We start from the raw sequence: 22,088 nt of genomic DNA, 5'->3' as shown, positions 1-22,088 counted from the left end.
AGTTTTCCTACTGGAGAAATGTAAGAAAAGGTGGACATTCACAAACCTGTATAAATACAATAGGTAGCTATAAGTGCACAGATAATTCAGAGTAAAGTATTGCCATAGGGTTTGGAGGACACAGTACATCAGGAACTGACATGCCAACAGATGTTACAGTGATGACTAAAGATCTATTCTATTGTTCATCACATCTTATTCCAAACCTTGTTGCTAGTCGGAATAGACTTGCTTCTGCTGTGTTAAACAGATGGATATACTATTGTGGCGGAAATCCACCTGGATCAGGTACCCCAACTGCAGAATGTAAGAGGTTTGATCTCACTTCTACTGGATTAGGTTGGGCAACAGCTCCAGCGTTACCAGTAGCTACTTTTGGTCATGCAATGGTAACCTATAAAAAATCAATTTTTGTCCTTGGAGGATACTATCCTGCAATATCAAAAAACATAAATTATGAACTCAATTTGGTAAGACACTCCTGGGAAGCCAAAGCAAGTATACCATATGTTATACATTATCATGGTGCTTTGGCAGATGAGGACAATGGAAGAATATGGATCTTTGGGGGTGGGCAGTCTGGAGTTGGACACAGACCATGGGTGTACTACTACCTAGTTGACAGCAACTCCTGGCATCACCATTCCAATTTCCCATATAATAGTGAAGATCCTTCCTGTCAGATTACAAAGAACCATAATAATGATTATAAACTGATTATATGCGCCTTGGGTCATAGACCAGAGGGCATTTACACCTACAACCTTGATCTAAATACTGGTTGGACTCAAATATCCAGTTTATATGCTGGATATAAACAGCGTACAATGAGGATGGTTAAATTTGATACATATAACCTTGCTCTCTTATCTGGTTGGAGCCAGCTGCATACTCAAAGTCTCAAGAATGTTTTTGTTTATGATATTGATACAAAACGTTTTCACTTTAACTATAAATTTTTACAAAACCCTGGAGATGAAGGAGCATGGATAACAGTACCCAAAAAAAAAAAGTTTAAAGCTTTGACTAACTGTGTAGCTGAAAGAACCTATGCAGTTGTTGGTTGGGGTGGACATACTTCTAGTGGATCTGATTATAATCCTTACTGGAGTGTTATATTGCATCAAAAGAACAAGGGCGACTTTGGCATGTTTCAGACCTGTCACAGAAGGGCTATTCCTATTTTGGCGCCAGGAAGAATTCAACCAGGAGTTACAGCTGTTGGGTATAAGCTGATAGTGTGTGGTGGTAATAACTATGGGGTAGCTGTTACTGCTTCCTGTTTCTACCTTGACACTAATACTCCACAAGATTTACCTAGTTGGATTCAAATGGAAGACATGTTAAATCCAAGAAAAGCATTTGCTTTTGTTACCTATGGTGATGTAGCTTTTGCTTTGGGAGGATTATATGATGGAACAAGTTTGACACAAGTTGACCGTTGGACTGAGTCCAAAGGTTGGGAAGTAGCAACACCTTTGCCCAAAGGTCTATATGAACACTGTGCTGTAGCAGATGAGGGACATAACAGAATTTATGTAGTAGGAGGAATGTACATGACAACATTATCAAATGTAAACAAAAATGCCTATTACTATGATGTAGTAACTGACACATGGGTAACTATGACTAGTACAGGCTATGACTATAGAAACAGTGGTTGTATCATCATTAACAACAAGGTGAATGGCCATAGACTACTTGTTGTAACAGGAAACAACCAGGCCTACTCTCAAACCTATGATCTGACAGATTTTGAAGCTGGAAAATTAACAAAATGGAGCTCATTTGCAGTACAGCACAAGACTTATGCGTCAAGTTTAGTTTCTTTATCACCATCAGAAGCATTACAGGTATAAATTTGTATTTTTTAGGGGCAAAGTTTCTTTATAAGTCTGTTAATTTGTCTAATTAGAGGGCCGAGCGCTGCGGCCATAACCATTATTTTGTAGACAGGGGTATAAAAAATTTCAAAATTGTCATATTAGCGGACACTCCTGCGTTTTACTTAAGCAATGTCCACTCCGACGTTTTTCCCACTCTATGTTTTTCCACTCTGACGTTTGGGACTCCTGCGTTTGGGACTCTTGCGTTTGTCCACTCCGACGTTTGGGACTCCTACGTTTGGGGTAGGACCATAAAAATGTATGAAATTTTTCATGATAAGGCTTCAGGATTTTTTGCCAATAAATTTATTCCTGTTTGAAACAAATGCTCTTAAAATCATCTTGACTGTAGTTCTAACCAATAATTAAGTAATACTGTCACTGATTTTAAACATTGTGCTACTTTGTTCTTGTTAATTTAAACTTTACTAATAATTTTTTGTTTAATTCAAACAATTTTTAGTTGGGAGGTCATACAGCTAACAGACTGTGGTCAGTTTACAATGTTCACATATTTAACCCACAGAACATGTACTTTGAAGACACAGGAATCATTACACTTGACCATGTTCATGCCTATGGTGGCTGGTCAAGGATTCCATCTGATGCTTGGATCCTATCTAATTGTACAGCCTACTAATTATTAAAAGCTAAAGCTAAAAAAACGGATAAAAGTTGAAAAAATACTAAATTACATAATTGTCTATAAATTTTATGGTCTTTAATTACTATAAAGCTTTCTATTACCAAAGACAAAAACAAAATATAACTATTTTCCACATACTTATTAAATCAACTCATTGTCATTATAACCTGTAATTGGTTAAGCCATTCTCGTTTTTGTTCTTGTTAAATGTTGTGTTCTAAAATATTAAACCATTTGTTAAATCCTTTTAAATTCCTAATAAAACAATATTTTTATATTTTTCAATTTTATTTTTGACTATGTTAAAACTGAAAAAAATTATAGTGACAGAAAACTGACAATATTGTTTTAAATTTTATGTTTTTCAAGCACTTTAATATTACTTGAGACAGAAACAAAATATAACTTTTTTTCAAACTTGTTAAATCCTGTAGGTAATCAAAATAAATCTTAAATCTAAATAGAGAGAATTCACATACTTCTTATTGATTCAACTCATTGTCATTATAACCTGTAATTGATTCAGCTATTGTTGATTTTTGTTCTTGTTAAATGTTGTGTTCTAAAATATAAAACCATTTGTTAAATCCTTTTTAAATTCCTAGTAAAACAATATATTTATATTTATCAATTTAATTTGTAATTATGTTAAAGCTAAAAAAAATCTATTCTATTTTATTATGTTATTTTTGAAAACATAAATTTTAATTATTCATTTCTTTTTTATAAAAATACCATGACATGTGTATAAGAATATACATCAATATTTTCATATTTTTTACTTTAATGATGTTTTTTTTTTATTTCTTTAACGTTATGATAATTTTGTAAGTAATAATAATCAATTATAAAATCTATGATTTACAAATTCCTAATCATATTTTATTTATTAATTTATTAATTATTTATTAAATCTTATATCCCAATGAATAGATTATTATTTGTTTATTTTTTGTGTGAAAAATCTACCAATGTATAAGATACTTACTAAAAAAGTAAATAGTCATAATCTGCCATTTTCACTGTATTTCAATATGTTAATTTGATTTTTGATGTTAATGTTGATGAATTAAAACTGTGGTTATAATTAACTATAATGTAATCAAAGATGACAACATCCATAAGGGGCAAAAATTAGTGAAGCTACTCTGTAATTCACTTTGTCTGTCTGTCTATCATGCTTGGGAGAAATGCGATGTGAAGATACATGGCTGAAAATTTGCTTAAGATTCCCTGTATCAATAAGCATCATATGTATAATTTAATTTGTTTGTAAGTCTGTTCGTCATGCATGAAAAGTTTATAGAAATATTCTATTATTTCAGAGAGGTTCTGTGATTTCTTTAAATTATTGCATGTTTATCAACCAAACTTCTACTCTATAATGGATGTTTTCATCTTTGTTAAATTTTTTTATTAAAAACAATAAAGAAAGACCAGTATCCAAAAGGAAAAATAGAGATGTACATAGATAGCAAAAATTGGTGTTATACTTTTAATAGAAACTAAAAATAAGACAAAGTCAGAAAGTCATAAAGACAGACCAAGAGATCAGGTGATTTTGATAGTAGATGCCTATATGACACTGAAGTCTTTAAAACAAAAATAACCATCTATCTTTAATAACATCTGAGAAAAACATATATCTTTAATAGTATTTGCAAAACTAAATTATAGTAGCTTCTTCTGAATATTGGTTGGTTTACTCTTCGAAAAAAAACTAAAACTATTATTAGTGAATAGATGAATCAGTCCATTAATGTCTTTTTGCATTTTGATATTGAGTTACCTTGAAACATTAATTAAAAGCTTTTCCAATAAATTGATATATTTTAACTTTTGTTCTCAAATTCTATGGAAATATAAAACTTTCTAGAATTGAATTATAGAGACAAATTTTAAAAGTTTAGCTCTGTGTGTTTTCAGGAATATAGTATGTGAAATTAAGTCCCCAATGTATGTAAAAAAAAAATGGATGAATAACAAATCTAAATCTAAAAGTGAAATTTATAAAAGCACATACTTATCAAACTGTAGGTAAGCAAGTTTCCACAAAGTCTGTAGATCATTAGCAAATTGTAAAAAGGTAAGTTGATATCTTTAAGTTTAAAGAAACTGACTCACCATACCTGCAGTATCATACCTAGAACCTTAACCCTTAACAGTCAGGCCCCTAGCCGTGCCATTATCTCAGATCCCATTAAAGTTAGAGGTCTAAAAAATGTCTATAGAAAATGAGAAAGAAAAAATTACTCAAAAAATGTAAGTATGTCCTTTTTTATAACAAATTTTAGAAATAAAGCTACTATATAGTTCACTTTGTCTGTCCGTCCGTCAGTTATTCAGTACAGCAGTCAAACCATCAGTCCATAATGCTATGGAGGAAATGTAATTTTCTTGGCTGCTTCTAAGGATAGACTGCTAAATTTTGATGAATCATATTACATATGCCCATTTAATATATGTTTGTTTTTTTCCGTCTGCAATTTTTTAAAAAAGCTTCTTAATTTTCTTTGAGTTGTTTCATATTCTTTCTCTTCTTTCTATATTATGCCAACTGAACATCTGTTCCATAACTAAATTTGTTTGTTTGCCCATTCTATCATTTTGTGCTTCGTTACTTATGTATGTTGTCCTCCTTGTTATTCATCAATTCCAAAAATATTTACATATTCCTCCCGCTCCTGCGTATATGTGAGTTTGACAGTTTTGTGCAGAAGTAGTAAAAGTTATCTATTTAAGGTAATAGGTTAATAGATTAATACAAGGATGACATTTTATGTTTCACAAAAGAAATTTCCCAGTTTGGCTTTGAAAACGATTAATATTTGCTAGATTATAATCGGTTCTCAGCCAAATTGAAAAATCATGTATTGCATCGTATTACAGACAATTTTCCACAAATATTTAAATAAAAGCCGGCAGCTCAGACTTACAAACCTTGTTGTTTATTCTAACACTTTTACAGTGAATCTCCGCAGCAAGCCAAGATTCGAAATTATCATCTCCGACAATGAGCGGATGCGCTACATGTTAAGCCACGGTCACGTGTGCATGCTATTATATTTGTGCATAATTATATATTATACATTTTGGAGAAGCTTTGCGCGCCAGGTAATCTATTTAGTTTCAGCTTAATCTAACTGTTTAAGTTATATTAGGACAAGGCTTTTATTGTGTCCAATTTATTTAAAAACTTTTTGAATGTAAAGCAACTCTTTAACTCCATCTTAATTTTTACCTACCTATACATATTGCACAACTGTCTACACTTCACATGTTCAATTCTGTCTGAACTACATAAATTTTGTTTAGAAACTATGTCCTTTTATAAGCTGCAAATAAAGATCTTTGTGTTATGACCGTTTTCGTTCTTAGTTTATAAATTTTGACCCGACTAATTTTCCAATTGTGAACATGTTTTAGATAACTATAATGTATTTTCTTCTAGAGTACAAGCATAAACATTGACGAATCATGCTTGAATCAAGTGCGTATTGATGATGTCAGTAGTAAATGGCTAACTAAGTCAGGAAAAGAAAAATATTTTCTAATAACTCATAAAAAGGACAAAAAATTTCTAAAAAACAACAAAACATTTTTTTATAAATTAAACAGAAAATACGCCTTAAAGTCTTAAATGTAATGCAACTACCTTACTGAAAAATCAATAGTTCATCTTCTGAACCAAGTAAAGGTGTCTGACTCTGATTATGACGTAAAAAAATTAGCCAATGAGAGGCCACTATAAATTTTACAATTGGTCAATTACAGTGTATACTGGCCTCTATTTTTTTGTACGTCATAACCACTAATCAGAGTCAGACACGTTTACTAGGTTCCATCTTCTTCTTCACTCCATTAAGGAAATTAAAGAATTGACAAGAGCTCTCAATTCTCCAAGTCTCCTCTCTGTCCTACCAGGTCAGGTGTGCCTCCTTCAGGTCTTTGTGCATGGTCCTGTTCCAAGTCCTCTTTGTCCTCCTGCGTCTCCTGTAGAATCAATATTTTATTGGATAAGGGGAGGGCGGAGAATATATGGAAAATAGCCCAAAACCACCTAAAGACATATATCAAGCTTCCTTAGAAAGTACAATAAATTCAGACAAACAGTTTCCGAGATCTTTAGCTTCAGACAAAACACCGATAAAGGATAAGACATATATGAAGGATACGTTAGTTTGTCTGACTTTCTAATTAGTTCAGCTTCTCTTTAATATATATTATCATCCTTCATAAATCTTTTTTTCAGATTCTTTATTCCATTTTTGTGACAATTAGTTATCACTTGTATTCTTAATATTTACTCATCCGGCTTTATCTTTTTAATAATTAGATAATTGCAGGGAGGTAGGGAACATTGGACTGTTTAATACACTAGTCTCCAAAGTTTTCAGATAAGGTTTAATTTAATTTTGATTGGTTGGTTTATTTAAGTGTCTAAATGTTTCAATACAAATTATAATCTACAGAAGTGGTAATTTTGTGTAACATCATTAGGGATGTATATCAATTTATCGGTCACTGTCTTATCCCTTGATATTCCTGGATGTGGATAATTGTCGCATATTTCATAACAAGTAAAGGTAGATTACTACGTAGTGCAGCTATCAGACAAGCAATTTAAACATAATTGTAAACAATTAAGTTAATGGTTGAAAAGTTTAGACAATACTTATATTAATCCAAGGAAAGAAAAAGATCCGAATTATTAAATCCAAATAATAAAATACTATGCATGGTTTAAAGTTTTAAGTTTCATGGTAATTTACAGTCCATTACTACCTATACCTGGGGTTTCCTTGCCTATACATGTTTAATATTGTTTTCTGACTTTTCAAATTAACTGTTAACATTACGTAAAATACAGAGAAGCTTCGCTTCTAATTCATAATTGTATAAAATGAATCACTTGTACTTAATTAGATTAGTTTAATTTTTCAGTTATCATACTTCTTTTTTTTTCATTGTTAATAGCGAAGCTTTTCTATAATTAGGACCCGTCCGCAAGGGATAGCACTTTTCGTTTGTTTAGATGTGTTAGAATTGTTCTATCGATTCTAAATTGTGTTTATGTTACAGTACAATTTGGAAAGTGTAGCAACTCTATAAGTATTACATTAAAATAATTTTAAACAACCTGATTTTTTCAGGTATTTGTGAATGTATGTATGACTTGAATTTTTGACATCCTTGTTAGAAACATCAGTTGAAAGTCTACCCTAAGTTCTAACCATGTACCTTTGCCTAAAAAAAATGTATAAAATAGTTACAATAAAAACATTTGTCTCTTTTAGTGAATAAAATGCTCAAGTTTAGTATTTTGCTGGCAATTTCAGCCACCTCTTATTCGAATGCATTTTTACCAGGTAAAAATAAAATTATTTACAGAAGATTTTTGACAAAAACAGTTGGATTGTCAAATGTGAATAAGTATACCGCATTTAAAATGATATTTCTGTATTGAAAAATAATACTAGACTATGCACACAATATAATCGTAAGCATTTTCTTACAGTATTATTTTTTTATACTGTAATTTATCAATTTTTGATTGAAATGCATTAAAATTTTGGTCAATATTAAGATAAATTACAATTCCATCACTGAAGACTGCTCATTTTATGGCTTTTAATACTAAACTTGAATTGTTGAAAAAAAGTGAGAAATACTGTAACTGGAGCTAATTTTATTCTATTTAGCTTTTAATCAACTGATCAACATGAAATGTAACTGTTTACTGCAGTAGATTTTCAATATATAATTTGGCAACAGTATTTATAATTTGAAAAGGACAGATTTTTTAATATTAGTAGTCCAATGATTTTCAACAGACAAAACATATTTTTTTTTTTTAAGGATTGGACAATAAGATCTCTGAAAGATTGGATAGCCTGCTATTAAAACATGCAGACATAGATCAGAGCACCAAAGATATATTAGATGTAAGTATTTTCATTTATTTTAACAAGGTATTTTATGAATGAATATAGAATGCCTGGATATTATGTCAGGGGGAAATTTTTGTTGTCAATTTAGGTTACTACAATGGTCCTTATGCATTGGTCAGTTCGTTCCTTCAGTAGAAGGGGAGGGGATAGGGTAAAGTAGGTAGATAGGGGTTAATGTTATATTAGTTAGCTATTATCATCATTTAATGCGAGAATCTCTCACATTATCTATCTATTCTATATCCATTATTTTCGTTTTACTGAAAATAATTGCTAATTGATTTTAATGGATATCATATCTAATTTTCAAAATTCGACAATTATTGATAACATAATGGAATATTGTTAAAAATTCTAATGAATATCTCTTAAGAATAGCTTTAAAATGTAAACATAATAGGAAAAACAACCTACCAAAGGCCCCTATAAAAGATACCTTAAAAATCCTAACTACATATTTTAATATTAACTAGCAGCTATGCCAATTTAGAACTCTATGGGAACATTTATTAGTAAAGGGGGAGGAGTAGTCGACCTCCCATTATACACTTTATTTTTTGGAGAGTGGCAATTTTTTCCTGAGGGCGATTTCTCTTGGGAGGGTGGTCGTGACCAAGGACTTATGAGAAGCTACATTGTAAAGGAGAACCATATTGGTCCAGTGGTTAGCAAGATTCTTTAATACAAATACCCACAGATGTAAGTTACTTTTATGTGAACAAGGGCAACAAAGTTTGTATTTATTATACATTATTTCATTTACTAATAATAAAAAATCTTAGATTATTACAAACCCAGTAGCATATCTTGAAGATGGTCTTACTGAAGTTTCACAGCAGTGTCAAAAAGGTATGCAAAATATTTTCCATTATGGCTTTAAGACCAATTGCAGACAATTTTCTTGTGGCTAACAATTCTGGTTTTAAAATTATAATTTTTCTTATTTTAATATCTGCGGAAAGCTGTCTATTACACGATGCGATGAAAAACTAAATAGATATTATAAAAATAAGTTAAGATATAATTTTGATATTAGATTGGAAAGGTGGGGATACCTTTACCCAAAATAGTTATAATCCTTCCCAGAAACTCTCTGGTGAATGAGAACCATATCTACAGTACACACAGAAATTCACATAGACATTTTGTTACTTTTAGAAAAGTAAATAATTGTTATTTAGATGTGTTAAGTTACACATCATCACTGGATTATGAAAACCCTCTAAACATCAAAGGCTGGGCCCTGAAAATGCTTGATGCAACAGGCAAGCTGCTGCCACCATCCAGCCTCCAGGGAGCATTCATAGACATGCCTGGTAATGTTGACAGCTGTCTTCAGGTAAGAGACATCTTTTTTTCAAGTCTTGAGTGTTGTACAATGTACATCTTATTTTTAACATTTCCTTTATTTATTAAATAGAAGTCATTCAGGTATAATAAAAAATTTTAGATTGAAAATGGAAACTTTAATGGAAAATACTGCTTAACAATGGTCTATATTCAACAACAGTCACAACCAGGATTAAAGGTTTCATTACTTGAAGATTATTTTTATTTTTTATTCTAATTGCAACTCATTTCCTGAGCCCATTCCTTAATGCATGTAAAAATAGAACACACCTTTATCAAATATTGACCTCAAAGTCTTTTTTGTTTGTATTGTATTTAATTAAACCTATTGATACAGACTGAAATGCCAGGCATGGACCCAAACATGATCCTGCAAATACTTGGACAATCTACTAATATTGTTATTTGGCAGAACCCACTCAAGGAAAAGAAAATCAAATTTTCACACAAAAAATTGGATACTCTGTTTTCTATAAAAAAAATATTGTTTATGCATTAAAATTTTATTTTTTCTTTAATGATTAAAACTTTTTATAAGCCTAAATAAATTATCAATAAACCACTATCATTTTTCTTTTCAAAAAAAATGCAGTTAAATTAGCATAAAAAATATTTGTTGAAAATTTGGTTTAACAGTTAGGACTATGTATCCCAAACTCTTGTACCACAACTGATGTTTATAATATCTACAAGAACATATTTACCAACATGACAATTCAGGATTGAAATTGATGATAAATTAATATTTTGATGTGCAATGTTTATCCCTGAAATACAGGTTTTTTTTTGAGTGATGGTTATGTTTGGTATGATTGGGTTGATGTAATAGTTTGTGTCTTTTATTCTTATTGTCATATTGCAGATTAAATTTCTTTGAATATGCTTTGATTAATATTAGCTGGATTATTATCAGTTATTACAATGCTATAAATGAGTATTAATCATAAAAGGAAAAAGGAGTAAAATGTTCATTTAATAAACATATTACATATGAGTTTTGGATTATATACTTTATGTTGCCTGCAATTGTGCAGGGTCAAATTATTATTTTAATGTGTGATGCTCCTTTAAATCAACTAAAAACAAATACTCGACTGAAACTGTATAAAGTTGTCTGTATTATGACAAATCTGAAAAAAAATATGCTAACATCAATCTCATCTTCCTACAGGAACCCGAACAAGTAGCACATTACACAGAATGTAAAGACAAGGATTCAAGTGTAGAGTTTACAAGTTCAGATTATGTTGCTATTGCTGTGTTTGCTGTTGTTGGTCTTACTATAATCATAGGTAACTTTGATTGGTCACAAAGCAATAACAAAAAATGATTGAGGTCCAATAATGAGAGGGTTATAATTATGAGGCACTAAAACCAAATACCATGGCACAACTAAGTTAATAAGTTTGAATATTGGCTTATTACTGCCCCAAAGCTAAAGACATATAAAATGGTTTCAAGGTGCAGGTTTGGCCTGACATTAGAGTATCAAAAAGCCTAAAGCACTTTCATTTTCAGCCAAGAAAAAATTATTTCAGTCATAGCACATATTTACTTGTTTATGTATCTAGCAATAAATTTAAATGTTTCAGGCACCATACTAGATGTAGCTGTTTATCATTTTGATGATACCTGGATTTCTAGCAGGTTGTTGGCTTCACTACAAGGTTTCTCAGCACATCATGTCATTAGGAATAAAATCTATGTCTACCATACAAAAATATATTTTAATTGTAGGATTAAATAATTAATATGTTATCCCAAGTACATCAAGAGAATATTAGTTTTAATTAGTATTAGTTTCTTAAATCTAAAAGATTAACCTCTTACAATACAATAGATTTTATAACTAAACAGAAAAATTTTCCATGTAACAGAAAATAAGGATGGATTGGGCTGTATCAATGGCATTAGATTCTGGTCAATGGTTTGGGTAATTGTTGGTAAGTAATATCTTAACTTTTTTTTTCTTACTGTCAGGGTATTTCCAGGTTCGAGGCTGGTTACACCCCTTCATACTAGAGATGTTAAAAATTGAAACTACTGCTTCTACATATGGCAAGGACACTAATAATGGCAGTAAGGAGAATGCTTTGGACCGTAAACTAATTACCATGCATAGTTAGGTCTTTAAGACAAAGGTCGTGCAATGAAAGGGAAGGTTGTTTGATGGATGTTTCTTTACTTAATTTGCGGATGATGCTCTGGCTTATCTAGATGATCACTTACATTGATGAAAATTCCGCTCTAACAAGGTATTAAACTAGGTAGGTAAAGATAAAAATATGAAAATTCCAATGTATTTTAATTGAATAAACAGTTTTTTTTTCTTTTTATCCTAAGATGAAAACAAGGATGAAAGTTATAAATATTTTCGTATTTATTCAAACCGATTATTATCCAGTGAATATAAAAAAAAACTGGTTTTAATCTTTTAATTGTACATTTTATATCTGTGGAAAGATGTTTATAATACGATGCGAGAAAAAAACTATTATTGTATTTTTCTTTAGGACACACATATATGAGATTCTACTTTGAGGCCACTCCCTTCAGAAACAATCCTTTACCTTCCTTCCAAGATATACTATCCTCAACTAGTCTTAGATTAATAAGGTAAATTTTAAAAATAGTTTCTTTTAAGATTTGTGATAGTATTATTCAAATTAAGGTACCTTATTTCACAGAAGTAGAGCTTAATTATCTGTTAAGATATTGTCAATATGTAATAGCAAACAGGGATGTAATGGGATAAGACAATGGCTGATAAATTTATGTACACCCCCAATGATGATAGGTAAAATTTACCTTTTTTTAGATTACAAGTAGTAGATGATATGTTTGGACACTCAACTTAATAAACTTCCCAATCAAAATACAATCAAAGTTCTAAAAGTTATTAAGTCAGCAAATAAGAAATCTTTTGGGAATAGTGTAAAAAAACATCCTAATGTCCTCTCCCTCCCTGATTAAAAATCTTAATCCCCCAATTCATCTGAATTGTTCAGATTCAAGTTTTAATGAAAAATCTTTTAACACTATGATTTCTCTATTAATTTTTTGTGTTATTTTAGTAATGCAACTCCAAGTGTAGATTCATTTTTCCTAATTGGTGCTCTTCTACTTTCATATTTGACAATGAAGGTGATTATATATTTCTTGATCAGACAATCCTGCACATTAAATATTTAAACATGCTTAGAACTAAATCAAAATAGATTAAATCCCTTTTATACAAGAACATTAGGTAATAGTTATTTATTGGTTCATATTTATAGACAGTTTTTCATGGATAGAAAAATGAAATACCCAAGGATTTATTCAAATTTTTATTAAGCCATGAAGGGCCACAGGCTCAAGACAATAATTGTCATGTTAATTTACTATATTGCACATTATTTTACAGTATTTCTCAGAACTGGTTCTAATCCAGTAGTTAATAATCTAGTTTGTTTTTATACTTGAATACAAAATTAAAGATCTTGATAAATTAAATATTCAAAAAAATCTTTCAAAATGTGTGTCCTAACATATAAAGCTTTTGATACACACAAAATATTGGAATGTAACTACCAATAATGCAAATATATTGAGAAATAAATCCAAGTAATGGTCACATTAATTGCCAGGGAAATAGCCTGGTTCAATTTAGAAAGAATAAAAGTTCTGGTAATTTGCCTAATTAACTAAAAAGTTAATTTTACAAGAGAAGGAAAAATCAATGAGAACAGAAGCTTTTGTTGTCATATTCATGTATTAATATAATTTTTTTAGTAATTTAATCTAGGAAGTTACAAAACTGAAAGGAGGCAATATTAAATTTTGGAGCTTGTTTTATGTTCACAGATATATTAGGTAAATAAATTACTGTTGTATTCTATACAGTTTTCATATTATTAAATACCAGCCAAAAAGCCTCTAGAGGCAAATTGGAGCTCTTGAGGTGAGGGGGGGGGGGTTATTAGGGGTAATGTTCTATAGGTTGGTTTTTCCCTTCACCAAAACATTAAAAAACATTCCCAAGATCTATGAGAAGCTACATTGTAAAGCAGAACAATAACAGTTTAGCATTCAGCGAGATCCTGAAGTACAATCAGTCATACACACACTTACAAACATCCTGTAAATTTTACATAAGAATTATCATTAAAAATATGTTTTAGGTTGACAGGGGCATTGGCTGGAGTGATGCTATTTTATACAACTCTGATGAAATTTATGCCCTATAAGTCTATGAGCATATTCAATGTAGAACATTTGGTAATATGATTTTTTTAGTAAGAATGACTATAGATTAAGTAACACTAAAAGGAGTATTTTAGTTCACATTCAGTATTTTTCTTTTTTCACTTTGGTATATTGAAAAGGGTTTTATAAATACAAACAATAAAATTACTCCCTTGGTTGTGAGAGGTGAATAAAAAAATTATGCATTTACCCCATAATATTTGCATCAATATAAGAATCACAATACTTCTTTACATGTTTGGCATATATTATTTTAAATCATTATACCTGGGTAAGATAAAGACTCCTTTTTATCTTTTTGAAAAATATATTTTTGATTACAAAGGGACAAAATAATAACTATAATCATTTAATAAACAAATAATCGGATCAACTGCAGTTCACGGTAAAATATTGCTGGTAACGAATATTGCCAAAAATCTATGAATTTTAAAGGCTGCTAGCTGTCAAACGGCTGAACGTACAGATCATACCCGCACACCATTTTAAGCGGTATAAGATACAAATAATCTGGAATTGCCAAGATCCAATGATGCACATGGAAAGCCTCACTGAAGAAAAAACGCATAAAATAGGCCTTTTTCGCGCATTTATCTGCACTGCGAGATAATTATGCATTGTTGATTTATGGCTTTTCCAGATTATTGTAGGCCTTCTTATGTTGCTTAAAACAGTGTGCGGGCATGATCTGTACGTTTAGCAGTTTGGCAGCTAGCTAAAATTCATAGATTTTTGGCAATATTCGTTACCAGCAATATTTTACCGTGAACTGCAGTAGATCCAAATAATCTCTATAAAATTTCATTGATACAATTTTGCAGGCTTGTCAAAATAGTTGGTGGAAAAATCTTCTGTATTTCAATAACTTTGATGGGTTGGACTGTATGGGCCACACTTGGTACATGGCAAATGATATGCAGGTCATTTTTATTACCTTTTTGATAATAAGAATTTAACTTTTCATTATTAACATTTGTCTTTAACACATACCAGAATTTTTTAACATAACACCATTTTCTTAATTGCTCAATAATAATCATATTGAATGATACAAGCATACAGTTTGAGAAAAAAATTTTTCTTCATCCTAACAATTCATTTATCCAAGGTCTAAAACTATCTTTTTAGATGTTTATTATTACACCTGTGATCTTTGTGCTAATGTACAAATACCCTATAATTGGAAATCTTTTCACTGCTTCTTTAGTATTAGGTAAATTTTGAATTGATTATAGAAAGGTATTTTATTAACCCTTTACAGTCGGGCCCCTTGCCGCACCTTAATCGGTCGGGGGGGAGGCGTTCAACGCCCCCCCCCCCTATTATCTCAGTTCCTATTAGAGCCAGAGGGCTAATTTTTTTTGTGCAAGCTTCCTTCACCCTTTTATTTAACAACCTTTGTTTTTAGGTCTTTTTTACTTAAAAATTTCAAACGGCTGTAATTTTCTTATTTTTGAAGCTAGAAGAACAATTTTTTTCCAGAAAATGTTTATCTTTATGTAAATTTTACATTAGAAATATCAAAATATAAATTTCAGCGGCCGCAGCTGTACTTGGCAGCTGCCAACCCGCCGTAGTCGGCGGTTGGCGGGAAAACGGCGGCGGATCTTTATGAAATTTTAATGCGTTATGTAGACATGTAAGAAAAGCTTAAGTTTAAAATTTGAAGTCTATAGGTCAAAAATTGCGGCCACTTGAGCCTTTTAAAAATTTCTGGAGACCTGGAGGATCAGGACCTGCAGGATCATAACTGGAACCTGAAAGTGACTTGAACACCTGTATTTCTTATAAGGATGTATTACTAGAAGATATTTTAGTATATTGGTATGATAAAATGCTTTGTTTTAGTCAAAAAAAAATTTTGCTCTTTACCTGGATGACCCTGCCAGGTTTGCTGGCATCCTGTGCCCGCCAGGATAGAGATATTCAAAAAAATTCCAACTCTCAGTTATGTGTCATACCCATACTTAAAAAGTTACGCAGTTTGGGCTCTTAATCTTTCACACACAGAAAATGAGATAGAAAAAAACGGACGGGGGGGGGGGCGTTGAACGCCCCCCCCCCTACCCCGACCGTTAAGGGTTAAAGGAAAATTTTTGTTTCATTTATTTTATCTTTTTTATCCACATAATTATCTAGTGTAATATTTTAAAAGTGTGATTTCTAACTTTTTAAATTGGAACGATCTAAAAGTTATTTCATTGATAAATGTAATTGATTACAGTCAATATATCTAATTGAAATCAAAAGTAATGTCTTTTTCGTATTCATACGAATCCGGTGGATAAGAACCGGTTCTCATCCATACGAAAAAACTATGTCTAGCATCGTATTATATCCAGCTTTCTATGAATATAAAAATGTACAATCATAAGATCAAAACCAGTTTTTTTAGCCCGTGCCTTAGGCACCTCAGGGCTATAAAAACTGGTTTTAATCTTACAATTGTAAATTCTATATCCGCGGAAAGCTGTTTAGAGTACGAGGCGAGAAATAACTATTTTAATATTATTTTATTAATACTGATATAGCATTAGATTATTTATACATTTAACTAATTTGTAATTTTTTATTCATAAGGATCGACACACAGAAAACTGTCCCGAATTTGTATTAATTTTGAGGAACAAGACTCCAGTTACGTCATATTTTTCTTTCCCGAAAAAGGGAAGGGGGAAAGAAAAAAAAGGGAAGGGGGGAAGAAAAAAGAGATGGGAGAAAAGGGGTTTTTCCCCATCTCTTTTGAAGAGATTTTCTTCCCCCCTTCCCTTTTTCGGGAAAGAAAAATATGACGTCACTGGAGTCTTGTTCCTCAAAATTAATACAAATTCGGGACAGTTTTCTGTGTGTCATAAGGATCTGTTGGCTGGAGGTTGGCATTGGAGCTGAAACATTATGGGGATGCTGAATATGACACATTTAAAGGAACACTCTTTAATTAAAATATGTTACTATCTAAATACAATCATCATGTTTTAATCATATTATAAAGAAACCTTTTAGGCAAGAATTTTAATCTAAAAGGATATAACAATTTAGCTAAATGAACCAAATAAAAAAAAAGAAATTTAGATTTAAATCCTAATAAACAAGAATGACAACATCCATAAAAGCGAAGCACTGAAACGGTAGGACAAACGGACATTAAAACTTGTATAGTATCTGAACTGAAAAATCGGAACAAAAATGTATAAATGTCGAATCAAAATTGTAGGTAAATTTGTTAAAAACTGCTTAAAAACAGAATAATGTTTATGGACATACTTACATTTTTGGACTTGATTATAGAGTTGCTTCGCTTATAATATTGTTCTTTGTTGTCCCAGGAATCAATATACCAAAAATCAGATCAAACGGATAATTAAAACACTTAAAAATTTGTTGTTAAAAAAGTAGAAAAATTAACATGTTTAAAATGGACGTACGGACACTCTGGTAATGATTAGAGAGTTGCTACGCTTTCTAAATCGTACCCAACTACTACAGGAATCATCATGCAAAGTTTGAAATCGATAGGACAATTCTAACATGCCTAAATTAACGAATAAAAGCTATCTATCTATACTTTGTGTTATTATTCTTATCTTTAACTCTGCAGTATGATTTTAGAGGTGTCAGAGAATATTTTTGATACCTCCTTCAAAAGTTCAATAAAGTGAAATAAAGTTCCTATGTTACTTATTCTTTAATGATAGAATAATTAATATAAAACTTTTAGAAAATATAACTTATTATTAAAATAAGAATAAAAGAGTGACTTTTAAGGAATCTATGCAAAACCATGGACAAGGTAACTTTTATTTATAATCTAACAAGGATGACAACATCCATAAAAGCGAAGCACTGAAACGGTAGGACAAACGGACATTAACACTTGTATGGTATCTGAACTGAATAATCAGAATTTAAAAGTATTAGAGTCGAAGCAAAATTGTAAGTAAATTTGTTGAAAAAACTGCTTGAAGCAGGATAATGTTTATGGACATACTTACATTTTTGGACTTGATTATAGAGTTGCTTCGCTTATAATATTGTTCGTTGTTGTCCCAGGAATCAACATACCAAAAATCAGATCAAACGGATAATTAGAACACTTGAAAATTTGTTGTTAAAAAAGTAGAAAAATCAACATTTTTAAAATGGACGTACGGACATTCTGGTAATGATTATAGAGTTGCTACGCTTTCTAAATCTTGCCCAACTACTACAGAAATCATCATGCAAAGTTTGAAATCGATAGGACAATTCTAACATGCCTAAATTAACGAATAAAAAATATCTATCTCGGACGGACGGACGGACGGACAGACGGACCGACCCTAACTATAGAAAAGCTTCGCTTTTAAAAACTATTCATAAAAACAACAATTATAAACAAATTATTTATAAGGTTTGCACCTTATGGAATTGGTCTGATAGTTGGAAATATTTTGTTTCATTTGAAAGGTATAATATGTAGTGTTACATACTTGAAGAAAAAAATTGTATTTTTTATCTTTTTGCAGTGTTCTAAAGTAACAAGACAATCGCCGAAAAAAATTATATACATCCTCAATGATGATACAAAAAATTACCCCTTTCTGTAGATAAAAATTATTTGTTAAAACATTTTGACACTTATCTTAATGAACCAACCAATCAAAATCCAATAAAGCCCCCAAAGTTGTTTAGTCTACGAATAAGAAACATTATCATATAACAAAGGACTAGTGTAATAAATAGCCCATTGTCCCCTTTCCCTTATCTTTGTTTTTAGATCCTTTTTTTACTTAAACACCCCCCCCCCCCCCGACAGTTAAGGGTTAAGTTCCTGGCGGAAAGCTACTAGACAACTTACTCTGCATGGGGTTGCTTTAGTACAATCTGATAATCTGTTAAATCCAAATATACAATATTTAGGAAAGGATCTTCCAAAGGGTATGGTAACCAATACATTGATGCTTGCTGGATGGCTGATTTCCTTAGGAATCATTTGTTTTCAAATTTAAAACTATATCATTCCATTGTTTACATTATTGTAAAATAGCCTTATATGCAGCTTCAGTGTACAGCTGGGGCCGCAAAAATTCAAGTTATAAAATTTTGGTATATACAGAAAATTATTCTTCTAAATAAGAAAATTATCTAAAACTAAATGGTTAAATAAAAGGTATAAAGACTGAATTTTGGTCTAAAATTATTTTAAAAACAAATGAACTGTACAAAATTATTTCAACCTTCTAGCTCTAATAGTAGCTAAAGGTCTAGAACGGGGCCAAACTGTTAATTGTAAGATTCATTTGAATTGTATATTAGAAAAAAGGCTATATTTTTGGATAAAAGCTAGCCATGTAAAAAAAACATATGAAATGAAATAAAGGGTCCATGGCTGCAATCATTTATGGATTTGGATTATTTGATGTATTTCCTCACAAGGCTGCCTATGTTACATACCAAACAGTGTTCAGAGCAGCTTGGAGTATTTGTCTAGCTTTCATCATATTTGCTTCAGCTAAGGTATTTCTATTATAAAGACAATGATTTATTCAATCTTTTAAAAATATTATCAAATAAAACAATTTTAGTGAGACAAATTTTTTTTAAAGAATTCACCTTAGGTTTTTTTAGAAATGTGGTAAAATTAGGGTAACCTATTGTAATTTTTATTTTTATTTTAGAAGGATAGATTGAGGCGTTTCAAAGATTATGGGGGGGGGGGGGGTAGAGGAACACCCATTTACTCAATTTCCATCCCTTAGAAATTCAATTCCCTATATTCCATCCATAAACATTTTTATATACAAATTTTCATTTTAAGGATATTTTAATATTTCTATAGTTCTATAGTGTGTAAAGAAAAAATTGACTAAACTTCGGTTTTAATCTTAGACCCTCTACTAAATCCTAAAAAAAAAACTATTGAAAACTTTCAACTTTTAAAATATGGATATACTTTCTGATCATGTAAAATTATGTATTACGAAAGGAATGGAATATACTATGTACTTCTAATAATTTGATCCTTGATAGATTCATAAAGGTTGTATTTAGGGATATGGTGGACCCATAGGATCATTCTTATCCTGGAACATGTGGGCTCCTCTAGCCAAGCTGACCTACTGCTGCTATCTTATACATTTCATTGTTCTCAACTATGTAAACTCAAATATCTCTTATAGGTACTTTTAAATGTAATGGCATTTTTTTTTTAAATTTCATCACGATGGTCTTATTTTAAGATATCTAAAGGATACAACAATGGCCAATAAATTGATGAACATCCCAAGTGATGATACACAAAGTTACTCCTTCTGTAGATTACAAGGTTGTTAAACCAACGAATAAGAAAACAATGAGGATTGCATCATAAATACAGTAGCAAAGCTATTTGAAAGCAAAGGCAAAATGAAATAAGAACCATAGGCCCAAGTGTTTACTTTTTAAAAAGATTGATAATTTTTTTTTCTTCTAAATATCACATCTATGATTTTTTCACTTTAATTTTCATTTACTTATTTACTTTTATTTAGGGTAACAGTGTCGCAGCCGCTAGTAGTGTTTTATGCCATATCTAATGTGATAATAGCTATGGGTGCCAGCTTAATACCAGGAAATATTATAATACACTTAAATCAAAAGAACTGTTATACTATTCTTTAGATAAACCTTAATAATAATATTAAGATACATTTCCCCTTAACTGAATCCAATTTTTAAATCTTTAATTTATTATTCTATACATATCCAGTAAACTAAAAGTTGATATCAATACTTATCTTGGCAAAATGGTTTTCATAAAATCCCCCAAAAAGGTTTTTGCCCCATTTTTTGTCCTCATGACCATCATGACAGGAATACCTAAAACCAGAATTACCTAAAGTGTCCATCTCACTTTAAATCCACATTTTTTATCTAATAAATCCTAACTTAACTAATAATTATCATTCTTGTTTCAATTTGAGCAAATTTTATAGTTGTTATGATTCTCCTATGTTTTTTTTCTATTTTTAAAACATCAAAAAATAAAGTGTATGTAATAAAAATGAATGTTAGTGGTCATGTTTGAAAACTTCAGCATACATTTGGAGAAGATTATTTTTGGTGCACTTGGACTCTCTAAGTACCCACAACCCATTAAATATAAGAAGGAGTAATGATAGTTTTGATAGCATATTTCAAATTGTTAAATTGTACATATTTGTTTACTAAGGATATTAATAGTTGGTTTTTATTTGTTTAAATAAATAACTCTTATAAAATTTTGCTTTATCTTTCTTTTTAAGTAACTAAGAGGCCTCTAGGGGCACTTTAAAAGTTTTTTAATGACATGTCTTTATTGTATTCAAGTATCTACGTAAATTTTTTGTTGTTATTTTTTTGTGATTTCTCTTGGGAGGGTGGTGGTACCCTTCCTCAAAATAGTTATAAACCTTCCCAGGACCTATGAGAAGCTACCCAGTAAAGGAGAACCCAATTGGTTCAGCGGTTAATGAGATCCTTTGCTACAGACAAAAAAAAACGGATCATGTTACTTGTAGATGGATAGCTGCACTTACAAGTAACATGTTTAACTTTGAAAAAAGGAGATAGGCAGACAATGTTAGTTATATCTTTATTGAAAATAAGCTTTTTAGTCATTTCTAAAGAACTTCAAAACCCCAAACAACTTCCTTCATCTTGAACCAAAAAATTATATCAGGAAAACTCCTCCCACTCTTTTTCTCCTGAGAAATTTCCACCAATTTCTAAATTAAACTTTTGATTTAAATATCTCCACCCTCTGGAAAACATAACTCAGGGCAATTTCATGTACAACCTCCCCCCCTCCCCCTTCTATTCCAACCAAATTAAACCAGAAAAACTCTATAGGGAATGGAGGGGGGATATTGCTGCATCTACAAGTAACATGTATGAGTTTGCTGCATTTACAAGTAACATGTGATAAGCGCTGCATCTACAAGTAACATGATCCAAAAAAGCTTACTACTTTATATAATAGGATAGTGTTTGTTCTGTTTACAATGTTTA

General features: G+C 30.9%; 2 protein-coding genes across 2 annotated transcripts in view; both read left to right on the top strand.

The window, feature by feature from the left end:
- LOC145305421 (uncharacterized) overlaps nt 1–2,526 on the top strand; it is a 47,449-nt gene extending 44,923 nt beyond the window's left edge. The window contains exons 9-10 of the mRNA XM_080147038.1: nt 109–1,853; nt 2,350–2,526. Of these exons, the coding sequence (XP_080003164.1) occupies nt 109–1,853; nt 2,350–2,526 (1,922 nt within the window). The remainder of the gene's footprint in view (nt 1–108; nt 1,854–2,349) is intronic.
- Nucleotides 2,527–7,785: 5,259 nt separating this feature from the next.
- Nucleotides 7,786–21,382, top strand: LOC145305879 (nose resistant to fluoxetine protein 6-like). The gene is made up of 24 exons (XM_080147729.1): nt 7,786–7,901; nt 8,392–8,477; nt 9,266–9,332; nt 9,665–9,822; nt 9,934–10,011; nt 10,171–10,257; nt 10,470–10,555; nt 11,007–11,125; nt 11,426–11,525; nt 11,691–11,776; nt 12,347–12,449; nt 12,908–12,977; nt 13,621–13,688; nt 13,997–14,093; nt 14,903–15,001; nt 15,210–15,294; nt 16,938–17,009; nt 17,850–17,871; nt 18,472–18,527; nt 18,981–19,047; nt 19,442–19,577; nt 20,112–20,239; nt 20,591–20,670; nt 21,114–21,382. The coding sequence occupies exons 1-24, from the start codon at nt 7,838–7,840 to the stop codon at nt 21,212–21,214; spliced, it is 2,115 nt and encodes a 704-aa protein (XP_080003855.1). The 5' UTR covers nt 7,786–7,837; the 3' UTR covers nt 21,215–21,382.
- The last annotated feature ends 706 nt before the right edge of the window (nt 21,383–22,088 follow it).

Source organism: Acartia tonsa, chromosome 14 (genome assembly GCF_053477335.1).
Source record: "Acartia tonsa isolate MP-2025a chromosome 14, ASM5347733v1, whole genome shotgun sequence".
NCBI classification, from domain to species: Eukaryota; Metazoa; Arthropoda; class Copepoda; order Calanoida; family Acartiidae; genus Acartia; species Acartia tonsa.
The sequence above is the reverse complement of the archived record's forward strand: the minus strand, read 5'-3'. Positions and strand labels throughout refer to the sequence as shown.

Coding starts and splice junctions, on each gene's coding strand:
- LOC145305879 (XM_080147729.1), top strand. CDS start 7,838: ATGCTCAAGTTTAGTATTTTGCTGGCAATTTCAGCCACCTCTTATTCG. Junction 11,777..12,346: donor AATGGTTTGGGTAATTGTTG/GTAAGTAATATC, acceptor ATTTTTCTTTAG/GACACACATATATGAGATTC. Junction 12,978..13,620: donor TTTCATATTTGACAATGAAG/GTGATTATATAT, acceptor AATTTAATCTAG/GAAGTTACAAAACTGAAAGG.